Genomic DNA, 22,626 nt, shown 5'->3' on the forward strand with positions numbered 1-22,626 from the left:
AAGGGCTTACCTTATTAATATCACAGGAGCCGTGGAGCAGGGAATGGAGAACCAGGACATGAATAATAGCGATTGAACTCAGCTGAAGTGATTTTACTTGGAGCGGTCAGCCTTTATTTTGTAAGTATTATTGTTGGAGGGCGAGGACTTCTACTGAAGGACTGAACTTGTCCACAGGGGCACGGCCGTTCCAGCAGAAGCACAACTGAACTTGTGAGCTTCGTGCTCTGTTGTTGTAACCTTTCCCGCTCTTTCTTTCTGATAATGTATCCCTCCCTTTTCCCATATTTATTCTTATAGAGGGTGCATTCATGGACAGGGGATGGACTGGGAATTCAAAGCAAGTCCACCTGATTCATGAGCCTCTGGGCTCTGTCAGCTCCCCTGGCACTTGCCGAGAGGAATCAACGAACTCTGAGCTGTGGTGAAGGTCTCTCTATCTGGTAACTGCGTTTTTCACCCAGTCCGAGTTTCTAAGAAATCATTACCATAATTCTGTAACAAAGAACATTAGTAGAAAAGCCAAGAGTCAAATAATCTTATGAAGACCAGATGTGATTCAGTGGGTATCCATGAACATTATTTACTAAATCTTTATGTTTCCACAACACCGCTTGTCAAATCTTCAACTCATGCCAACAAAGTTTATTCAACTACTGACTGCAGTTGGTCTTGTTTGTATGCGCTTGTAATTGCATCCAGATCTGATTCGGTCTGTGCGTCTTTTAAATTTTGAGCTCGGTTAAGCTGCAGAGTGTTTTTATCAACGGCTTTGTCAGCTGCTTGCATCACCTGTCAGTTGCCGGTGCTGTATTTCAATCACACCACCTACATCTTTGTGCGTAAACGAGACCTCATAATAAGACTGGGCTCTATGACATCAGTAGCAGCATTGTTTAATAGTCCTTCAGGGTACAGCATGTTATTTCCTCGTCCTGTATTAACACGCTGCCTTTCATCACCGACACTCATCTTCTAATGAAAAACAAAAAAGAAAGTAAAAGGCAAACACTGTTGCAGTGCAGGGGAAGCTCTGGTTCCAAGGAAATGTGATGCTTCGTCCAGGATGCTTCACATCTATGTGTGTGTCTTGAGCTGTGCCAGAGGCCGGCGTGCTGCATTCAGCAGAGATGCGGGTGCAGAAGAGGGGGGATCGCATTTTGGGCAGGATTTTTTTTTTTTTTTTTGCCCAGAGAACAGACCATGGTTTCCTGGAACAATGCAGCTGATGAGAGCCTCTCCAAGGAAAATAAGGCTCTGACATCATGGGTTCTTAAAGCACACAGCTGAGCCAACACTCTCCTGCTATAATCAAGTCTCAGTGAATTTCCACTGTTGACTGAAATTGAGAGAAAGAGAATCTCCAATTCTGAAGCTTTACATGGTTTTTTTGAATACATTCTTTAATCTAGCTGCTAATATTCTTGAGTTAGCACCGTGCTCTTGCACTTTGCACTGCATTTGGCTTGCAGTAGCAATCAAATTACACACAGGGCTACTTGTAAATTTCTCATAGTAAACTCATCATTTTCCAAGACTGGATTTTTACCTCCAAAATGTAAAAACATTTAAGATTAAAGACAAAAAATGCTGACAACAGCAAAGAGCAAAAGTTAGAACTCGGTGAAGTGAAATCCTGGGTGTCCTTTTGGAAAAAAATGGATGGCGGGAGACTGATGAGGCCTTACAACTTCTTTTTCTTTTCTTTTTTGTAAAACAACCAGCAGAATAAGTAGTAAAATTGGTGAGGGTAGTAAAACAGACCACAAGGTCATTCAAAAGACAATTGTGTGCTTAAGATGAGGAGTTGAAGAGTGTGGAGAGATTGTGTTTCAGAGCCCAGTCCAAAATCTGTGTCCTCAGATGCACTGGATCCCGAGTGCACGTAGATCAATGGGAAGAGATTGTTCTTTCCACAACCATCCTGGTTCCTGAGGTTATTCAAACATGTTTGTGTGTTGCACTCTTTTGACTCACCATGTAATGCAAAATTAGCCCATATAAGAGTATAAAATGAGCATTTTAAAGACATCCTAACCTTGATATTCACTCTGATAACTGGCTTTCTTTCTCTCCACTGCACACGATCTCTCCAATTTATTTGAACTCTAAATCTTGCAAGCTTGCAACCTGCAATTGTCCCATTAGGGTAAGATAATTGATTCAGTATTAGTCATGGAGAGGGATGAAATAACATCCAGGATGGTCAGGATGACCGGGACCTTGCCGGCGTTCCTGCTGTTTCACATTTTGATCTCCGCTGTCTGCTGAGCGTCAGCCAGAGAGTCAGTTTATCAGGGTTTTATTGTTGCCCCATATACATCAGTTCTTTAAAAAAAAATAAAAATTTAAGTGCTGACAACGAGCAGAGCTCAGCGCTGTCACTGTTAGCATCCCCCAATAGAGCTGAGACATGCAGGAAGCACCACGCCCCTTCTCTGTTTGCTTTGGCAGATCCTGCTGCCTCTTAGGAAGTATTACTTTGTCATTTAGCCCAACCAGATTCATATGCATGGTGCACAAAGCCTCAGCTTGAGTTATGGCTTTATCCATGACCAAAATGTCTTTAAAGATTTAAGAGGGACGAACTTCTACTTTGTAATTATCTGCTGTTTATGTGTCTGACTCCACTGGGTTCCTAATAAAAGCCATATAGATGCTACCAGTGTGATGTTATGTGGCAGGGAGAGTAATGTCTTTACAGGGTTATGTTTCCCCAGAGATTTTTATAAGTTAATACACATGCAGTATGAAAGAACGCTCCAGCCATTTCTGTGATGTTGACAAGTGGTTTATTCAGCAGGAATGGTGAACAGTTTGTCAGTATTTTTTTTTTTTTTTTTTTTGTCTACAGAAGGCAATCAAGCACCATGAATAACAGCGCTCCAATCAGACAGTTGTTTTGGACAGTGACCTTCAGGAAATTGTATCATCTCGTATAACACCTCATATAATCATTAATGACTCACACGCTCCCATGATCCAGGCTTTATTGATCATTGCATACCACTGACAAACTGGAATGTTTCATTCATTGTGTGAAGATGGTTGCTGCAGCTTCTGTTTTTTAATGCACAAACTGTATTTCAGGTACCAGAAACATAGTGTGACGGGTGTACTGTTGTTGTAGTGAAATTGAGACAGTGATACCATCATTTGATATTTAATGAACAGCTCATTGGTTTCATTCATGATACAATAATGGAGAGTGAGGCTTCACTTTAATCAAAAAGTCATTGGTTTATACCATTTATCTGAAGATCTGGGAGGACCAGAGCTGTTCTCCAGCCAGCTTCCTATTTCATTTCTGCTGCCAGGTTGACTAATAAGACAGTTTGCTTAGAATAAACACTAAAGAATATAGCAAATCCACATTATACAACCTTTTTAGAAACAAAAACACACTTTTAAATTAATCTGTGAAAATAAGTTTTAATTGAGAATTGATAACGAATGTTTTGGACAAGATAAATTAAACTCCTGGGTTACTCTTAAAGCCAGACAATGCAATCTTAGTTCAGTTCTCAACATGGGCTAATTTCATTTTTAACTGTAGCTTAAATATGAAGCCAGGTTCAGTAGCCCGTTAAGCTGGGCTTACACTGTGCGATTTTTGGCCCATTTTGAGCCGATTTTTGAGTCGTGCGCCCGTTTTGGTGATCGGCCCGATTTTGGCCCTTATCGTCCGTCGTGGATCGTGTAGTATACGTTGGGTAACGAGAAGCGATTAACACCTCACGACCAGCTCCCGATCATCAATCGCTTGGTCGTGAGGATTTCAAACCGATTTGAAATCCTCCCGACCGTCGTGAGGGTATCACCGCAGCCGCTCACACTGCGCACACGCAAACACATAAATGTCGGTGAAAAAGACGGAGCAGCACGGCAGTGCAGCGTGTGAGCTGAACACAAGCGATGGAGGCACTTGTAGAACTTTGGAAAGCTCATCCGAGCCTTTTTGATGTGGCCTCACAAAATTATCACGACCACAACAACCGTGAAAATAGTTGGCTCTACACTGCTGCTCAATCACAGCTGATCAATGTTTTTCATTAGCAATTTAGCAAAGTTGATGGTGGTGGTGCATGTCTGTGTGAGTGAAAGACAGAGGGAGAGCGAGCGACAGAATTTCTGTTATAACCTTCATTTTATGGACGCACAGTGTGAGCACTCAGGTCGCATCAGAGCATCGGGCCGTATAGTGTGAGACCCTGCATCGTGACCGACGAACTTCTAACCTCTACGAGTCAATCGTGCAGTTTGAGCAGGAGCTGAATAACGCGACTGAAAAAAATCGCACAACGTAAGCCCAGTTTTCGTTTAGCTTAGCAATGTTAGCTAGGAACAGGGAACAGCTGCCTTGGCTCTGCCCAGAGGGTTTTATTTATTTATTTTTTAAAGCTCCTCTAAAGCTCAGAATCTTGTTTATCTAATCTTTAAAAATTGAGGTGAAATAACACACAGGATTCACTTCCTGTGTTAATCTGTGAGCTTTAGGATTGCTAGTGGGCGGATTACATTGAGTACACGTAGTCAGCAAGCTAAGCTAACTGGCTAAATAAAAAATGTAGAGACAAAGCACAAGTAATAATTCAGCCCTACATTTATTTTGTGGGAAGATCACTTCTTTTCTGTCGCGACTGTTAGCACCAACAGACTAAATAATGGAGAAGTGTGTTAAAGGCAATTAGCCAGGAGTGGGAACGGGAAGAATGGGAAAACTGCAATTATGGCTGTATTTTTCTAAGCTCTGCTGAACCACTGTGTTAAAGTTATAAAGTTAATATATCTGCAAATGGCTTTGCTAGTTTTCTAATAGCTAAAAAAAAACAAAAAAACAAAGATAAAAATAATCCTCTGGGGTTTTTTAAAAAATCTGGAGTTTTGAGATAGCAGCAGGAATTTTATTAACATTTCAAGTACAACTTGTGATTGTTTCCCCATGCCAATGGAGTAGTTTTCAGAAGAGCTCACAATCTCTGTGAAGCAGCTCTTTAATTTTAGTTAAATAGAATAAAATATTGAACTTTATGCCATTATATTCCATGTTGACAGGCACAGGTCCGACTCAAAGATATTTTTTTTCAATGACCCTAATCCTTCACTGTATGTCATACCCATTTTAGTCTTATCTGCTGAAGCCAGTGAAGCTGTATCTGGATAAATCTGCAGGTGTAAGTTATTATCAGAAAAAAAAAATTTAAATATACTAAGGCAGACATGTTGTCTTACAATTTTTAGATGATGTGGTTTGTTGGTAGTTGAACTGTGATTTTCAAAATGCTGCGAACTTTAAATGTTGTCAGTTACTTTGGAACCGACTCTGAGTAATAGTTAATTAAATCTATAAATAATAATTACATTGGCTAACCAACACTCATAGGCATAGGCAACCAGATGCCAAAGCAGAAGAGGTTTAAACCTGCATTCTTTTCAAATGCTACCAGAGGGTGACTCCTGCAGATTCAAAATTACTTTCTGTCCTATATAAATTTGTGTGGTTTCAAAGTTCATCTTTTCTGGTTTCAAAGCATCAAGAATGGTGTAAAAAAAAAAAAAAAAAAAAAAAAAAAGAAAGAAAAGGGAAAAAAAAGGAATAAATAAATCAGCTCAAGACCTCAACAGGATTTCTCAAACTAGTGGCTGACTTCACAGTGCCCATCTTATATACTGTCAATGTACTCAGGTTTGGGTGAGTCCTTAGTTGTGAGCCCAGTAAGACTGAGGACCATATAATCAATAAAAATGTTATTAGGTAAGAGCGTGTCAACTAAACTATCGACCAGTCAACTCTGAGTCCACAGCCCTACTTTCGTAGGGTTCGTCACCCCGTCTCTATGAGAGTAGCAACGACCTCTTTTTATTTATGTCATTAAATTAAAGATCCAGATTCTAAATATGTTACTGAAATGGGTACATTTGGGATTTTTGTTGGATGTATGCTGATTGTCTACTGTTTGACAAAGGTTGCATTGTCTTGTTTTAAGTAATTTCAATAGCTGGTACTTTGACTTCCAGTTAGGTGAATTATCACCAACACACACATCTGGACAGACAAAAGTACACGATGACTTTTTACAATCTTAATACAATTGGAAGAATCATTGTTCACAGTTATTTTGTCAAGTTATTTGGCATAAGGGATCTATATTGAGAAAATAATTTAAAACAGTAGAAAAAATAGCATTTTGCCTTCTTGGGAACACAACATGGTATATTCATTTCCTTTTTTTTTTTTTTTTTTAAATTCTTCATGCATTCACAGATTTCACACAGATACATTTACTCGCTTAGACTACTACCTTATTGAAACAGCTTACAAATAAAAACACTATTAAAATGGTGGCCACAAGGCTGTGCAAAAGGGAAGACCTCCAATGTAAGCCCTGCCATCAGTCTCTTAGCCATCTCTTGCAAGTAACAAACTACAAAATAGCACCATTATACAGTGGATAGGATTCTTAATACAGTTTTGTTATATGAAACCATCATGTACAATGAATGATAGTAATGCATAGGTTAACATAATGGGAATACTGTTTGATTATACACAGGCAGAGGAGACAGAGCCAGAGATGAGTCGTCTTGGGCAATTATTATTTTTTTCTTATTGTTTTTTTTTTTTTTTTATCGGGTTTTTTTTTTTTTTTTTTTTTTTTTTTGGAGGCTTAAACAAACAGCCGTTTTTGTTAGTCCTCATGCAAGGACTTCTCAGAACTGGCTTTTCATCAAAGTTGGTGTATGTCTGCATGACCTTTGCTTGTAGTTGCATAACTCTAATTTACCTTGTGAGTGCTTTTGTATGTGTATTTGTATTCTGATATGCGAACATCACATCACCAGAAAGATTTGTCCTTGTGGTTTTGCCAACGTTCACCAAATATGTGTGTTTCTTGGGTGCACTCTGCAATGAATGCAGTGGAGGTTTATTCTACTCTTGCCATCAGATAAAGTTGCAAAATTCTCAGCCTTCCTAAGCTAATAAAATATCCAGGTCAAGATCAATCACTTAAATTCATACGTGTGAAGGCTCTGCTTTTTTTTTTAGAGCACTTGCTTTGACTAAACTTTCATAACATCGTGTTTACCCGGGGTTAAACGGAAATGTTGACTGAACTGTTGTCAAAAATCAAATTTGGCTGGGGTGTTGACACGTGAAAGGATGCAGACGACAAACATTTTGCCTGATTGTCATTATTTGACTTTTTCCGCTTCAGTTTGCCAAATGCACTTTGACTTCACCGAAGGACACGCTTCTGAGGGCCAAACGAGAACTCAGTTTTAGCTTCTGGTTAATTTGTTTTTCTGTTTTGGAAAATGTGAAAAATCCCAGTCTTGTTTTTGTAGTACCTTCTGTACTACCTACTTTCTTTAAAATCCCCTCTAATAGTGCTTGAGCTCTTTTTATAATGTTTGGATTGTAGACTCAGTCCTCAGGTTTTGAACACTTCCTGGGGCTTAAGAGAGATTTGGACTGATCTCAAACCTTCCAGCGACTCCTCGTAGTAAGGTTTAGACTTAGGCTCAAGTTAACATACCTACAACAATGTTCAAACTCTGATGAACCACCTGGTCTTTGTCCTTAAAGCAAACCTTTTTTATTTATTTTTTTTACATAATAAAAATATCCACAGTAATGGATGGTGCATAAAAACAAACTCTGAAGGTAATATATCAGCTTTGAACTGGGGTACTAACTGTTAAATGTGACCGAGCCACAGTCATGCTGCTCTCTGATTGGCTGAGGCCCAGATACGTTCCCATCTTTCCTGGAGCCTGGGGAGGCTGCAGCTCCCACATGGAGGTATAATAAGCTCTTGTTCGTGTCTTAGCAGCTAAACTAGTCTGTTACATTGCATTAACAAAGAATTCCTCCCAGTATGGAATGGTGCAGTGTATAAAATAATCACAACTTTCCACATCAGACCCTTACACACCACCTAGCTCTCTGTTTTCAATCATTTTGAAGAGCTTTTCAGGTCATTATTAGCATCTTCTTTCTTTTGTTTTACAGTGAACCATTCCACAGGGGTACCAGGTAAGGCCACTCCCTTCTCTCCTCCCAAGTTGCTGGGCATTTGTCCATTTGCTCCTTCCCTACATTCTGTAATTCCTGCCCCCCGAACTTCCTCGACTTGAGTTTTTCTGGTGGACTTCCTGCAACAAAAAAGAAACACATTTTTTTTTTTTTTTAGATGTACAGCAGAGATATAGAAGATACCGGATGGCCTGGTCTTCTGTACTTATTTGGTCAAAATTCATCTACCCGGCAGTTTTCATATTGCTTTATCCAACTTGGGGGTCACAAGGGGTTGGAACACATCCCAACTGATATTAGGTAAAAAGTGCAATACACTCTGTGTGGTTACCCATGCATCTTGGGGCTAATTTAGAGAAACTTAGAAATACACACTTTCACATCTATGGCCAGTTCAGAATGACCACTTTACTTAACAACCGCATCTTTGGTCAGTGGAAAGAAATGAAATCAGATATGTAATCTCCAAACAGAAAGACCCTAGCCAACCAGGATGCTCAAACTTAGAACCTAAAACAGCTGCTAACCACAGCAACATGATGGTGATGGTGATAAACAATAATGAAACAAAACAAATTTTTCATTTTTTATTTCTGGTAACTTCAAATAGGAATCAATTTTAGTACCTAACTTCCAAATCCCAAAAAGTTGTTTTCATTCATCTGTACATTACACTTTCAGTGGGAGAAAGGTTTTGTTAATGATCCAACTGTCCTTTTCAGTCCACAATGAACCGAATCAACGTTCTGGTATGATGGAACATGCATCAAGACATTCCAACATCCAAATGTTGGTCTAAAAGTGATCTTGTCTAAGGTCAGTCATATGCCATAAGGATTCTTACACTGGTTAGGGTAACACTAGAGCAGATGGGGTATCCTGGTCTTGTATTCAAGCAACTGACAGCAAGGGGAAATCAGGGGGAAATTGCTTTGGACTGTGCTCTGGAAGAGTCCAGAATCTAGTAATAGTAAAAGCCCTTAAAATTACCTGACCTGACTGCTGATCACTTTCTTCACTCTCAGTGTTTAAATAACTTCTTCTTCCACTAACATCTGCACATCCTAGCCTCTAAACAGGGTTTTTATGTGCCTGAGCCATGCAAGACCTAAGTAAGGGAAAGTACATAAGTAGTTCTGCCTGTACTTATTACAGTACTTATTCTAGTAGATTCTAGGAGTAGTTATCTACTTAGTTCTTAACTCCTTACCTCCCTGCCAAGGAGGTCTGCATATTTTAAATCAACGATATGTTCTTTATATAATTGATTTTTGGACTCTAAATGAATTCAAACAAATGCAGCTCACTGAATTTTTCTTCAACATCCTTCCCTCTACAATGCTTGATTTTACACTCTGCCTCTTCTGAGTGTGGTTATTCTGATCAGACGTGGGCACTCGGATTTCAAATGCATTCAGTCAGAAAACATGCTATATTCGGACAGAGTATGATCTCAACCTTCGAACAGATCTAAAATTGTTCACCACCAACTGCCAGTGATGTACGAACAGCTGCAAACATAAAATCACTAAACGTGATATGTATGCTTTGGCTCCTTCCCTTGCATGTGTTGTATTGTAAGCTATCTGAATTTTAGGACATAATGTAAAGTAGCAGAGTGGAGATTGTGCCTGGGGAGTGCCACTGCAGGTCTACCACAAAAACCACTTAGTTTCTTCTTCCGATTCTAATGGTGTTCTTTTTTTGAGAAAAGAGTAAAAAGCACATGGTTGAATTTTAAAATGCTCACACTATGACACCGAATCCATATTTAGAAATTACACGTTCTTTAGTTGCCCCCTGATGTTCTAGAACTAGGATTTATATAAAGTTTTCATTTCTTGTAAAAAGATTGCCCTGCTTTTGAAACTCTTACGTCATTGGCGAGATTGTGTATTTGATAAAGCTTAGATGACAAAAGGACAATGAAACATGAGATCATTTTTGCATGCATACCTTGAAGGATGAACTATGTCCAGGTGAAGGTCTCTGTGGAAGAAAAAATAGGTCACTTTAGTTTCTGCTAATTAAGCTATATTACCTTAATTAATCAGGATATTATGCACGTATGTTCTGAGTATGTAACAAAATGTAAATTCAATCCAATCAACAATTTTTAAAATTTATCTGTTTTGATGCTTTGCTCACCTTCTTGTTTTTTGTCTTGTCTGGCTGAGGCGCTGTCCTACGCTCTGTCCCCTTGCTCGCTCTGCTACTAACCTTGGGTGTTCTTGGCATGTCTGTGTGCCGCTGTGAACGCACAGAGCGAGAAATCTTGGGAGTCTTGACAGGTGCACAGTACATCTCAAGGCGCTGCAGCTCACAGCTTTGGAAGCAGCACTCATCCACGATGCCACGTGACCGCCTTGCACTGGGGCCATAGCCTGTTGGTTTATCTGTTTGAGAAGAACGGCAGCAGGTTTTAGACAATGGAGAGACAGAACCAGTTCCATTGCTTAGTTCTAATTTTCTACCCAACAAAATTGGTGGCTAGTGCGCTGAAATAAAGGACTCATTGATCCAAACTTTACTACTTCAGAAAGAAATCTGCACTTGTTTACACGAGCTGGTATAAAAAGGCTAGGTAGCAATATTTTGGCTCTTGAGTGGACTTGAAGAAAAACCATAGATTTGTTTAATGATTTCATATGACTGGATATATTCTAAAAGTATATTTATATAAAAAGTCAGCCAGAGACAACATTTTAAATCGGTTAACAAAACTATTGCTAGCTTAATTTGCTATCATCCTATAGGAAAAAAAAAAATCTGTTAATGGTAAATGTCCGTTCAGCCAGTAAAATCAGTGTTGTCCGCATTTGTTTACCTGCTTCTAAATTAAGGGAACTTTGATTTGAAATTTAGTACATAATTTAAGTGGTAAATTTGTCCTCATGCTTATGGCCAGTACAGGTTTAGCTGAACCAGCCAAACTCAACAACAAAAATATTGATGTTAGCTAGGAAGCAAAAAGGAACAATGTTGTTTCATGATTTCCGTGCTTTCTACATATAATTGCATATATTTTTTAATTTGTACAAATATAAAGCATAGGCCAGAAAAAACACTTTACATGTGTACAGCTGACAAAACATTTTTATATTAGCCAACAAAATCCGTGCCTTTGTCTATTTTTTCCCAAAATACCCATTGATTTAAAGTTTACTACGCATTTTCAGTTGAAATTGTCACTTTTGAGTCTTTAAATTATGACATTATTATTTTCCCTTTCCTATGCTTCTTATTTTTTTAATAGAATTAATCAAAGACATTCTGGCGATGGCTGGACGCCGACGCCACGCTCGTAATAAAGCTGTGATAACAGCCGTACGGTCTCAGTGACACTGATTTCTTACATGTAAAATTTACAACATATCACATTGCACACTGTGGACTCATTTTGGCAGCTGCATCAATGTAAAAAAAAAAAACTTTAAAAAAAAGGAGGGAAAGGGGTGGGGGAAGGGGGGCAGTCACCCAAATGGTGAGAATATCCTGCTCAGCCATTTTGGCCCAGGTGTCTTTTACATAGTCCAGCGAGGCCAAGCCACAAGTCCCCTGGGCCCGATCCACCTGCAGAAACATCCAGGCAGGCTTTTAGGACCACACCACCATTGGCTATGTCCCACTGTTCATTCACATTTTTATTTGGCAGAAGCACCCTGGAGGCTCGTTCAAATAACACAGATTTTGAGGATGGAGACATGATGCATGCTCACTGCATGAAGTAAAGAAGCAAAGCCAGCTAGCAAAGGTGTTTTGGGTATTTTGCTTTTTGGGGGAGGTTTTTGAGTCCAAATAATACATCTCAGGGCGTGACAGATTTTTGACTCAATGATCACATTTAGTTACAGTGACGCCAGTACTCACTTCCTCTTTTAACTCCCTAACCCCCCAGAACCCACCCTCTTTGGTGGCTTTTAGAAAAACCCAGACTTCCCATTTACAATTCCCTGCTCACCTTGAACAATATAGTCCTGATGGGCTTTTCCCTGTTACCAAATGAAATAATAATAATTTAATATGGCATTTACAAGGAGGAAATGCCTTTCCCTCTCAGAGTTAATAGCTCTTGGCTCAGAAGACTGCCAGTGCTGACAAAGTGCATTAACTTCTGCTCTCTGTCTGCCTTGTCCTGACAACGTTATTTTGAACAGAGAGCAGCTTTCATTCAGAAACAGAAGCATCTTTCTCCTCAGACCCCCAGACACAAAGCAGAGTGGAGGCTAACAGAGGTGTGAATGAAGAGGAGGAGATGGGGGGTGATAGGGAGGCTTTCATGTTGCTCATCAGGTAGCTGGATGCTAAAAATACCTTGTGCACCTGCATTATTTAGGAAACAGAAGAACTGGATTTACCCAGATCTCAGACTTCTAAACTAGATGTGTGCAAACTAGAAAACTGAAATATTTAAATGGCTGAAAAAAAAATCTTGATTTGGATATTTAAACTATTTATTATATACAGTTCAAACGATTGTATTCATTTTGTTTTTCTAAGAAATTCTTTCAGTGCTTGTCCCACTGAGTAACAGTGGGCCAAGCATTGGCTGTTCTATTAACACCTGACGTGAAGACATTTAAAATGAGAAAATTGCGACACTGAGCCCTGGCTGGTGATTATATAATGGTTTCTGAAAGCCAAAAGAGGGGCTGTGCCTCAATGCCTGGCCTGTTTTTCAATCCCCCAACCCCCCCACCCCCCCAATAAAGCCTTACAAATTAACATCCGCTATTATTCTGAAAATAGTTTGCCACCCTGCTGCACAAACAGCTGGAAGGGACAGGGTAATCAGCTGGTGCCGGTTGTAACATGTAGGATAATCAGCTCAGGCAGGTTAGGGGAAAACACGCATATAATAATCAGGTCTAAAAGCTTTGGATAACTGCTGTAATCCCCCATCAACAAAGAATTGTTTTCTGTGACTGTTAAATAAGGGTAAATAAAGAAGATGCAAAAAAGGTTTTGCCGATTTTGCAAAAGTCAGTCTGAAGGAAAACTTAAAGAAAGAACGTTTCTTTTGATTATTAAATACCAACTGTCTTTAGGAAGGACCTTTAACAACTTACTTCTTTGCAGATGATGCCAGCCTGTACAAATATTTCTAACCAGAGCAGCACATACCGTACTTGGTGGTGAATTCGAGAAAATAAAGAGAAAAAAGCCAGAGGTTTATTTAGGAGGGCCTGATACACTGGATAGCTATGCATGTCGCACAACCGGTGAGTCAAGGAACCACAACTAACACACACATCTCTGAGAAACCCTGGACATTGAAAAAGCTATTCTTTTCAGAAGTTTTATGAACATTTTGATGTGTTCTGAGGTATTTTCCTTTGTCCATAAGTGTGTTAACTTTGGAATAAGTTCTACCGGTTGTAAACTGAAAACAACCACAGTCTTTGTCCACTACGAATTAGCCACTTAGACATTTACAGAACCTTCTTTTAAGTGCTTTTTAAAGGCCAAATCATAACTTTTGTCTCATTGTATCACTGATATGCACATTAGCACTCAACCCAAAATCTGAAGCCGTGTGGACTAGCACCACTGCAGTCACACCAATTAAAAGTCAAGTGAAAGCTTGTTTCATACGCCATGTGTAGTTTAGTGATGTCTTGCACAACCTTGATCTTGTTCTTGTTTTGAATTTGCACACACTGTTTTCTCTTTTTGACTTTTTCCTGTTGTTCAGCCAAACACAGCAAACTAAGCAGCTCTTCTTCCTCCATCAGGAGGTCCACACGATTTCTAGTGAGCATGTGTGGAACGCGTCTGCGTAGACTTGACCCCGGTTAAATATGTATAGAAGCACTGTTTGAAGTTTAAGTCTACAGCTGGCTGCACAAAAACCACAAATTGGTCTTTGGGGTGGAGTACTTCTTCACCTTGGATGTCACTCTGACAGCATCCTTCTTAACAGAAGCTATGCTATAGTTTTGACTAGCCACAATCTATGTTAGTTTTTCGTAAAGTCTTTCATCTGATGTCACCGCACGGTTCCCTGAAACATCTTTGGTTTGGTATTTGACAGGCTCAGCATGCATAGTGCTCATTCCTCCAAGGAACAGCACCGGAGAGAGATGGCTCGATTTCCCCATTCCAGAGTGGCACAGAAAGCATCTGAGTTTTACAGCTTGGTCATGGTCAATAAAAAGCAGTGGATTCTTGGAGCCAGTGCACTGCTCCTCCTGTGAAGTGTCAGGGAGTTTACGGCTGGGCAGGGACTAGAAAAGCTGCTTTAAGTACTAGAAACTATCCCTTTATCATTGGTACCATGTTTTACGGCTTGTGAGAATTTGAACCTTATCCAAATGCATTATGAATATTTAAAGATGGATTTTTCAGGGTATGTGTTCTTGAAAAAGTTTTGCAACAACTTTTGGAATTTACAAATGTAACGCAATTTTTTCTCATGATCGGTAGTTGGGAGACAAGTTAAGTTATCATTACATGGTTAGTGGTCATGTGTCTGCAAAGCCTCGACACTGAAAGTCTTTATCACCAGTTGGTGGCCATTAAAAAAGATCGCAGGGGAAAGAACTTTGCCTGGAAGCTGCATCCATCTTTTAGATTGTCTGCGGTTAATGCCTGTGTTTGATCATGTATTTCTTCTGCTTATCGTGGAGATAAATGTCATTATTTATTATAGCCTTGAGTATTTGAATAGTTATCGAATTTAGGAAGGCTACATTTCTGCATTACAGACAAATGTAATGTGATCACTGCTGTGCATGAGTCTTTGGTTACACCTAACAAGCGAAACCAAGCCATTTTATGAGATCTATAAAGACAAAAGAACGCCATGAAGAAGATATCTATAAATCTAACTAATGTTCCCCTGTTTTCTTTGTAGAAGGCCTGCATAATGTGAATGAATGAAAAGGTTAAGTATTTTTTAGTGTCCTCAAATCCCTCGAGTCTCAACTTCACCTAATGTACAGATTTAAATCTGGACAACGCCTGCCTGTCCTTTTCATGAGAAGCCTCTTTGTTCCAGTATTTCGCAGCGGGGGTCAGAGATGTTTAGTTTCAGGTCTTCATGGGAAATCGACACCTTTTCATAGCGATGGAGAAGACACAGGAGGGCTTTCTTCGGGCCTTGGTGCCTTCCGCTGTGTGCCCAGGTCCAGTGCAAAACTATGGCGGGAGGGGATGGTGGAGGGTGTCCTGATCATCCTGTAATCCACATAATCCCCTGCTGCTGAGGGACCAGGCCTCGCCATGCGTGAGTCTAAGTGCGTGCATGTGACGTGCTGTTTACACATTCTCCCTCTTTCTCCAGCTCAAGTGGCTCTGAATAAAACTGGCAGGGACAGACACTGAAAAGGAAGTCATATCTCATCCTCCACTCTCCTTTCCACCTTCAACTCACCTGAGCACACTGCATTTTATATTTGGTTGCCTTCTTATTGGGTATTTGTGTAGCGACGATGAGCTTTTGGCTGAAAAAAGGATGGATTATTTCATCTTCTTTGCAGACACTATGCAGAAGTCTTACAGAGTAAGATTAAATATCTCGTGCTCACTCTAAAACAGCTGAATATTTCAGCATGAACTAAAAGTGACTTAGAGCGCGGAGCTACTTAGCACTCACACTTCAGCCAAAAAACGTCCCATAACAGATCTGATTCATGGAATGAACATCCCAGTGAAATCACCCCGCAGTCCTGCCTGCTAAAGCATTACAAAGACAACTAAGGATTTTTTTAGGTCGGGCTAATAATTGGAAAAACTGACTGCAGGTTTTTTTTTCTCTGTTTCATTGACCGCAGTTTGTTTAATTACCCTTTAAAAAAATGAATTTCCACCAACTAATGTTTTCTGTCAGGGTAGGAAATCTGCAGTTGTGAAATACAAGTGTGCTTCACTTTACTGGTGGCATGGCAAAAAGCACTGTGAGCACATAAAGCCCGCTGTTGTTGCAACACTGTCTCTGCACACATTATCAATCAGAGGGCTGCCAAGTTCAACACGGCCAGACTGGAGGGGAAGAGTTCAGGGAAAGGATCACGCTTCCTTTGGCCAAGCCGTTACTCTGCCGCGTCCTATGGACGACAGAGCCCAAATGGATTCTCCAGATATTTTACTGACTAGAAGCAAAGGAAAAGGGATGACAGCGAGAATATGAGAGAGCGAGAGAAACCGAGGACGACGGCGAGAAGCATATTTTCCAAGGCACAGCACCCTGCTGCTCAAACCTCGTCATCTTTTTCAGAGAATGGCTGGAGTGTTCATGAAATACGTCTCTTTTTAACAGGAAAAAGTAGCATTGATAGATGGATGCTGTGTAGTCCACTGACAGCTCAGTGTAAGGTAATGTGGGAAAGACAAATACGTTCCACCAACCACCACAAAAAGGTCTGTTCCTGTTTAAGAAGTATATTCTACATGAGGATTCATGAGTTGCATTGGCTTCTGTTCAACACTTTCCCATTTAATAAACTGCAGTTAAACTCCGGTATCAGTATCCAACCCTTTGTCACATTCCCACATCACCCGGCTCTGAACACTCTCATACCTTGTCAAAATCCTAAACATATCAAAAACTTTTAAGCTACAGCTGCAGACAGGTCACGGGACCATTTCAAAATCGGAGAAATGAAATGTTCAGAGTTGGGGTTTAAAAAAAAAAAAAAAAGACTGCTAAGGAAAAAAAGATGCCAAAGTTCAAACCTGTTTACTCAGAATCCAAGGCCTGCACTTATTAAAATGTTATGTTTGATCATTTAAAGAAGAAGACGCTGAAGCCGAGGGAATCCAAAGACCAAAAAGTCTTAACAGGCAGAATACTGGCAATCGGACTGGCTGTCAAGACCACTTCACAGCATGTGGGTATTTCCAGGAGCATCTGGACGAACACGGCTCGCAGCTTTGCAGTAGCTTGGTGGCTCTCCAAAAAACTTTCTGGCAAATGCCATACAGAGGCCCTGACGCAGAGAATGATGTGGACTGGTCCTGGAAAAGCTGCAAGGAGCAGGATTCGGGGAGAGGAGCAGCAAGGTGCATGCTGACACTGCTATCTGTAAAGAAATCTATTTACATTCAGAAGACGCAATTCCATAGAATTTAAATTATTTAATTTGTAGAATCTCTTAGCATAACAGCCAGAAACATGGTTTAGGTTATGCAACTCAGACCCTTTGTTAAGGTTAGAGAAGGGGTAAGAGAGAGATTTTACAGTGATGTGTGAATTGTATTGTGCCTATTTAATTTCCAATCTCTCCGAAACAAAGTCATACATAAACAAGCTGGTAGAAAGCAGGAAATTGATCTGAGAGTAGCTTCTGGCTTTTAAAAGAGAAGCCAACATGGAAGTGCTTTAAACCTGCATTTTTTTCCAGGCCACTAGAGGGTGATAGCTGTAGTTTGAAAAAGACTTCTGGTCCTATAGAAGTCTTTGGGAAAATTACCTTCTGACTTGAGTTCTGTAAACACTTTCCTGCATAATGCACTTTGTATGCAGTGTCAGACGTTTTTCATGACAGGTGTAGCTAGTCCCATCAAAGCACAGTTCAGATGATTCTCAGTGCCAAACGAGAACAGTTGATAGCTGAGCTGATGAACTTGTACAAATCCAGTTGACCAACTCTTATATTTAAGCTGCATGAAGAGTCTATTATATTCTGATACAGCGACAGATAGCTGAAGAGACACCATGGCCAAGCAATGGTTCTTGTTATGTCTCTGTAGTCCGACTGAAGGGCGCAAGTGTAGTTGGTGCAGGGTAATGTAAAATCTTTGTGTTCGTGTAAATTACCAGGCACACAGACGCCTCCTCAGAGCCTCATACTCGCATCACATGACACAAATGGACTCGAGCCTAAAGCATATCCCATCTATTAGTCTGTCCCCAGTTGCTATACACATCTATATACATCTGCACGCCACTTTAGAACCCACTTCCATCCATGGCACACCTTTCCATGTATATTGAAAGGTGGAAAGGTCCCGGAACAGAGCCATGCCACCACATGCAGAGATCTGCAGATGGAAATAACCCTTCAACAATAAGAACCTTTAGAGGGTTGGCTGTAGCTCAGGAAGAGCAGGTCACCTACTGATCGGAAGGTTGGTGGTTTGGTCCCTGGCTCCTCTAGTTTGCATGCCAAGTGTCCTTGGGCAAGATACTAACCCCAAGTTGCTCTCCAATGCATCCATCGGAGTATGCATGTGTGTGAATGTAGTTAGAAAGCACTATGAATAGAGAAGGTTCTTGTGGAATGGGTGTGATTGGGTGAATGTGGCATGTTGTATAGAGCCTTTTGAGTACTCCGAAAGAGTAGAAAAGCGCTATATAAGAATCAGTCAGTCCACTTGTATACGTTATGTTATGTTCTTACTAACTGCAGTGCTAACCATGACCTAGTGTGTTGCCGTAATTTTTTCACAAATACTTTAGATTAGTAGAAGTAGCTCTGTGGTCCAAACCTATAATTGCGACTTTGTTCATCACATGAACTGAAGATGAGGTATTTCCTAGTTTGAGGTTGTGGGCCCTGCAGTACCCTTAAAAGCTGGCCCACACGTTGTGGAATCACAGCACCACAGTACTTGGTTTAGGTCAGTTAAGGATTTAAACCCAGCTGTTAAGCATTGTTTCAACACCAGAGTGTATAGACAATATTTGTATTGAAGTCCCTTAAACCTGCATTTTTTTTTCTTCTAATGGCCAGCAGGGGGCGACTCCTCTGGTGCAAAAATGGGAAAAGTCGGACTACGTAGAATTCTATTAGGAGATGACCAGATCATCTCCTGCGATCTGTGATTTCAGTAAACACTTTGCTGATTATTGGTTTTTAGCTAATGCAACATGATGATTACGTAGTAAATTATGGTCAAATAGGACCATAAAGCAGGGTAGGTTTTAGCATAGGGTGAAGTCTATGCTGCTTGCATTTAGACTAAGCTTGTGAATGCCATCCATTCTCTTCTGCTTATCCAATTCATTTCAATCAGCTACATTTTAGTGATAATTAGGAAAAAAATAATGGGTTATCAAGCCAAACTAAGTTATTGAACGCAGTAAAGTTATCTGCTAAACCTGAGCATGGCTTTAGACCACTACTGCCCACTTCTTCTGGCCTCTAATTGTCCTACACGATAGAAAAGGTATATTTTCAAACTATTCAGGTTCAAGCGAAGGTGAAAGAAATCAATTACTGGAAAAGAGAAGAACTGCAAATGCATTATAGATGCTGCTGATCTCCAAGAGAAATCTTATATCTTCTTCTTCTGTTTTTCGAACTGGCAGCTGACAAAGTCTACCACATGTGGAAAATCTTTCATAACTTTGGGACCAAACCAAACCATTTAAAATGGATTGTTATGACAAAACTGCACAGGAGTCAGAGGGAGAACTAATAATTTTATGAATAAGAAATGACTGTTGGTGGAGATGTGATGCTCGTTGAGGACATTTGCTGAAACTGGCTTAATTGATGGATGCCAGCCAGAGAAAAGTGAATAATAAGCTTCTAACCTTCAGCTCTGTGGGAGCCAACTATACTGTTAATGTACAGTCGTGCTGCTTGTCTCTGACAGACAAAGCAGGATACATGTCCTGAGAAACTCTGGCTGCCGGTGGAACATTGCACCTAACCTTCATAGCTCCATATATCCTGTGCTGCTCTGGGCTAGGTTGTACCCTTAATGGAAAAATTGGAGATTTAAATCCTGGTTTCTTGGTCGAGGGTTTTCTTTGGGTGGCTCTCCCTTCTCTGGTGGAAAAAAGAAAAAACTTCACTGCAACATTTACTTTCTACCCCTCCTTTTTCTTGGAGATAGCCAAATTCCACTTAAAGCCCTTTCCCTCTGGTCACAGCTGCGATTTGCCACCAATAAGAGTTACTTATCATTATTCCATATTTCATCTAACTTTTCTCATTCAGAATTTGACCTCGGTGATGAGAGTAGCATTAAAACAAATGTACAGGGAATTTAAATATAAGATGTAAGAGTGGATGAGGAATGAATGAAGTAAAAAAAAAAAAAACATTAAGGGAAAGCCAAGACGAGATGTCAAACTGGCTGTTCTTTTATTTATGAGCTCGCAGGAGGTGGAGAGCTCTGGGACATATACAGCCAACCTTTATGAATAAATAAAAAGGTGCACTTACTGAAATAAAAGCCTCGCTCTCCACAGACAAACTGCAGCGTGTCGACCAGCTCCGCCCCGCACAGGGTCTCAGGGCCCGCCCCTGTTGCCGTCGGAGTCAGGGTGAGGACGCACAGCAGTAGTGAGAGGGTGTGGCTACAGGAGATACAGCACATCGCACTCTGCGCACAGGGAGAGAGCAAGAACATTTTCACAGCATCATCGGAAAAAGAGTTTCATTTAACCACAACTCAAAGCTTCATGCACTCTTCTCCATTTAGCGCATCTGCTGTGACAGTTTGTTGCACAGTGTCTTGCTCAAAGGCACGTCAGTAAGTGGCAGTATTACACTCGCACTGTCAAACACAGGGTTGAAAAAAAAAAAAGGCAGCCAGCTTAAAGTTGGGCATCCAGGATGTTCCATCTGCTAAAAAGGGGAAAGAAACAGATGGTAACTTTACAGGAGTTTGGAGATGTGGAGGAAAATGTATTAAATCCAGACTCGCACTCGGTGCCAGAGTCAGTCAAACAGGAGGCTGAGCAGCTCTGATGCTCCGGAGCGCCTGTGCGTAACCGAGCGGAGCGCGTCCAAATTGAAAACACACTATACCCCCCTCCTCTCCTTCTCGTCCATCCGCCCGGCTTCTGTGTAGTGGGTCTTAGCAAGTTAACAACAATCTGCATTAATCACATTAATTAAATGCAGGCTATCTATCATTAACAACCAGTTTAACATTTAAAATGTGCCAAAGCCTAGCTGTCAGTGCATTATTAGGCGCAAAAGTGCTTCGACACTCAGAAAGGAGAATAAATGAGCTGCCAAGAGATCTTTCCGATCCAAAATGTGAGATGGAAAAAGGCTCTCCCGCCAAAGCCCGCGGAGGAAGCTGACTGGGCCAAATGTACATAATAAAGAGAATAAACACGGAACGTTATCCATCTACATCACAACCGCAAAGTCCCGACGCCCGCAAGTGTTTCTTGATAATCTCTCCTCTCTCCCGCTCTCTGTCTTTCAACCCCGCAGAGGAATCAGGTTAGATATTTACCACGTAAATTATGCAGACTCAGCAGTAATTACTTTGAAAGTTGCACAGCTGCATTAGGGCTTTCTGGTGGAAAAAAGCGCCGGGCGCACGGAAAATGTCCAAATTCATACCTGCGCTGAAAGTCATGCACGATCCATGTCAATGATTTTTTGATTGCAAAAAAAAAAAAGAAAAAAGAAGAAAAAAGAATCAAAGCAAAATGTAGAAAATATAATTATCTCTGGAAAAAAATAAAATAGATTACCAGGACATGCGGGAGAGTTGTTCCATAAGTGGATGAAAAGGAGAAAAATGTGAATAAATCCGCACCAATGCATGCGTTCAAAAGCTGTGAAATACAAGCAAGCGATAAGAATCCCCTTTTATTGTTTCTTTTTAAAGTAGGCGAAGATGCTCTGTGCAAATAGTGAGCAAGTGAAGAATCAAGGTGATAATGTATAGTGTCAAAGGAAATCAGGTAAGTTACCTTGAAGACATCACATAAATGCCACTGAAAGGAAAAAGCGCTAGACATCCCCACGGGTCTCCACAAGACAAAGCCCGACGAAAATGAACTTGTTTAAAGTCATTAAAAACAGGGAGAAAGAGGATGAGATGCGGGCAATGTCACATCTCAATATTCCGACTTTGTTCCATTGCGCAGGCTCGTTTTGGAGAAGTGAGATTTAGCGAACAGGAGACGGATTTAGAGAGAAAATCCCTCACATTTATCTACATTACACAGACATTTTCAACAGGAAACAGCTGGGGCAGCATTTGCCTCCTACTCGTCCTAAGTTATTCATTAAGGATTTTGGGCACATATTCAAATAACGTCATTTCTGTTTTTTCTCAGAACGGGATTGAATTTTGATCTCTCTAAGACTTGGTTAGTAGTTCAGATCAGCCCCACCACCACCAGCAGCAGTAGCAGCAGCGGCTCACACTCTTACAAACGCATTATTTTGTGCCCTGAAAGCTCATGAAGGAGAAGTTAAAGACGAGCTGGCGGTTGTAATATGGCTCTTTGCTGTTGTGCGTAATTTGGCACCGCGTAACTGAACAGCAAGTCTCTCCACTAGTGGTTTGATTAAATAAATCATTAAAAACACTTTCCCACTTGGTCACCGCAGTGCTCCCAACTCGAAAACCTCACAAGGAAAAGCTAAATAAATGTGAACCGGAGTGAAAATGTAAAAATGTGACATTTTTATTACAGTAAGGAGCAAACTTGAGCCAGAAAGCCACATGTGAAGCCCTGTTTCCTCTAAATGAGAGCCACTGTGCAGGGTTTGCTGCCTTTCTGCACACTGTCACTGCATAATCCTGGTGTATGTCTCTGGTTTTCTCTCCCTTCTTGCTGATTTTCACTTAATAGAAGTGGGTTCGCCTGTAAATAACATCTGATGCTCCTGTGAACTAGAGTGGAAAAATAAAAAAAGGAGGAAAAAAAAAAGAAAAAC

At 40.5% G+C, this 22,626-nt stretch overlaps 1 protein-coding gene across 2 annotated transcripts; it reads right to left on the minus strand.

The window, feature by feature from the left end:
* Positions 1-2,769: 2,769 nt before the first annotated feature.
* On the minus strand, positions 2,770-21,952 carry igf1 (insulin-like growth factor 1). Of its 2 annotated transcripts, none has more exons than XM_012918326.4 (5): positions 21,651-21,952; positions 20,158-20,317; positions 10,187-10,434; positions 9,995-10,027; positions 2,770-8,157 (listed from the first exon to the last, which is right to left on the minus strand). In XM_012918326.4, exons 1-5 carry the CDS (start codon positions 21,696-21,698, stop codon positions 8,098-8,100), a joined length of 549 nt encoding a protein of 182 aa, XP_012773780.1. In that variant the 5' UTR covers positions 21,699-21,952; the 3' UTR covers positions 2,770-8,097. The 2 variants fall into 2 exon arrangements, with proteins under 2 accessions (XP_012773780.1, XP_076732158.1); XM_076876043.1 differs by lacking the exon at positions 21,651-21,952 and adding an exon at positions 21,429-21,495.
* Between the last annotated feature and the right edge of the window lie 674 nt (positions 21,953-22,626).

This window comes from Maylandia zebra, linkage group LG17 (assembly GCF_041146795.1).
Source record: "Maylandia zebra isolate NMK-2024a linkage group LG17, Mzebra_GT3a, whole genome shotgun sequence".
Lineage (NCBI taxonomy): Eukaryota > Metazoa > Chordata > Actinopteri > Cichliformes > Cichlidae > Maylandia > Maylandia zebra.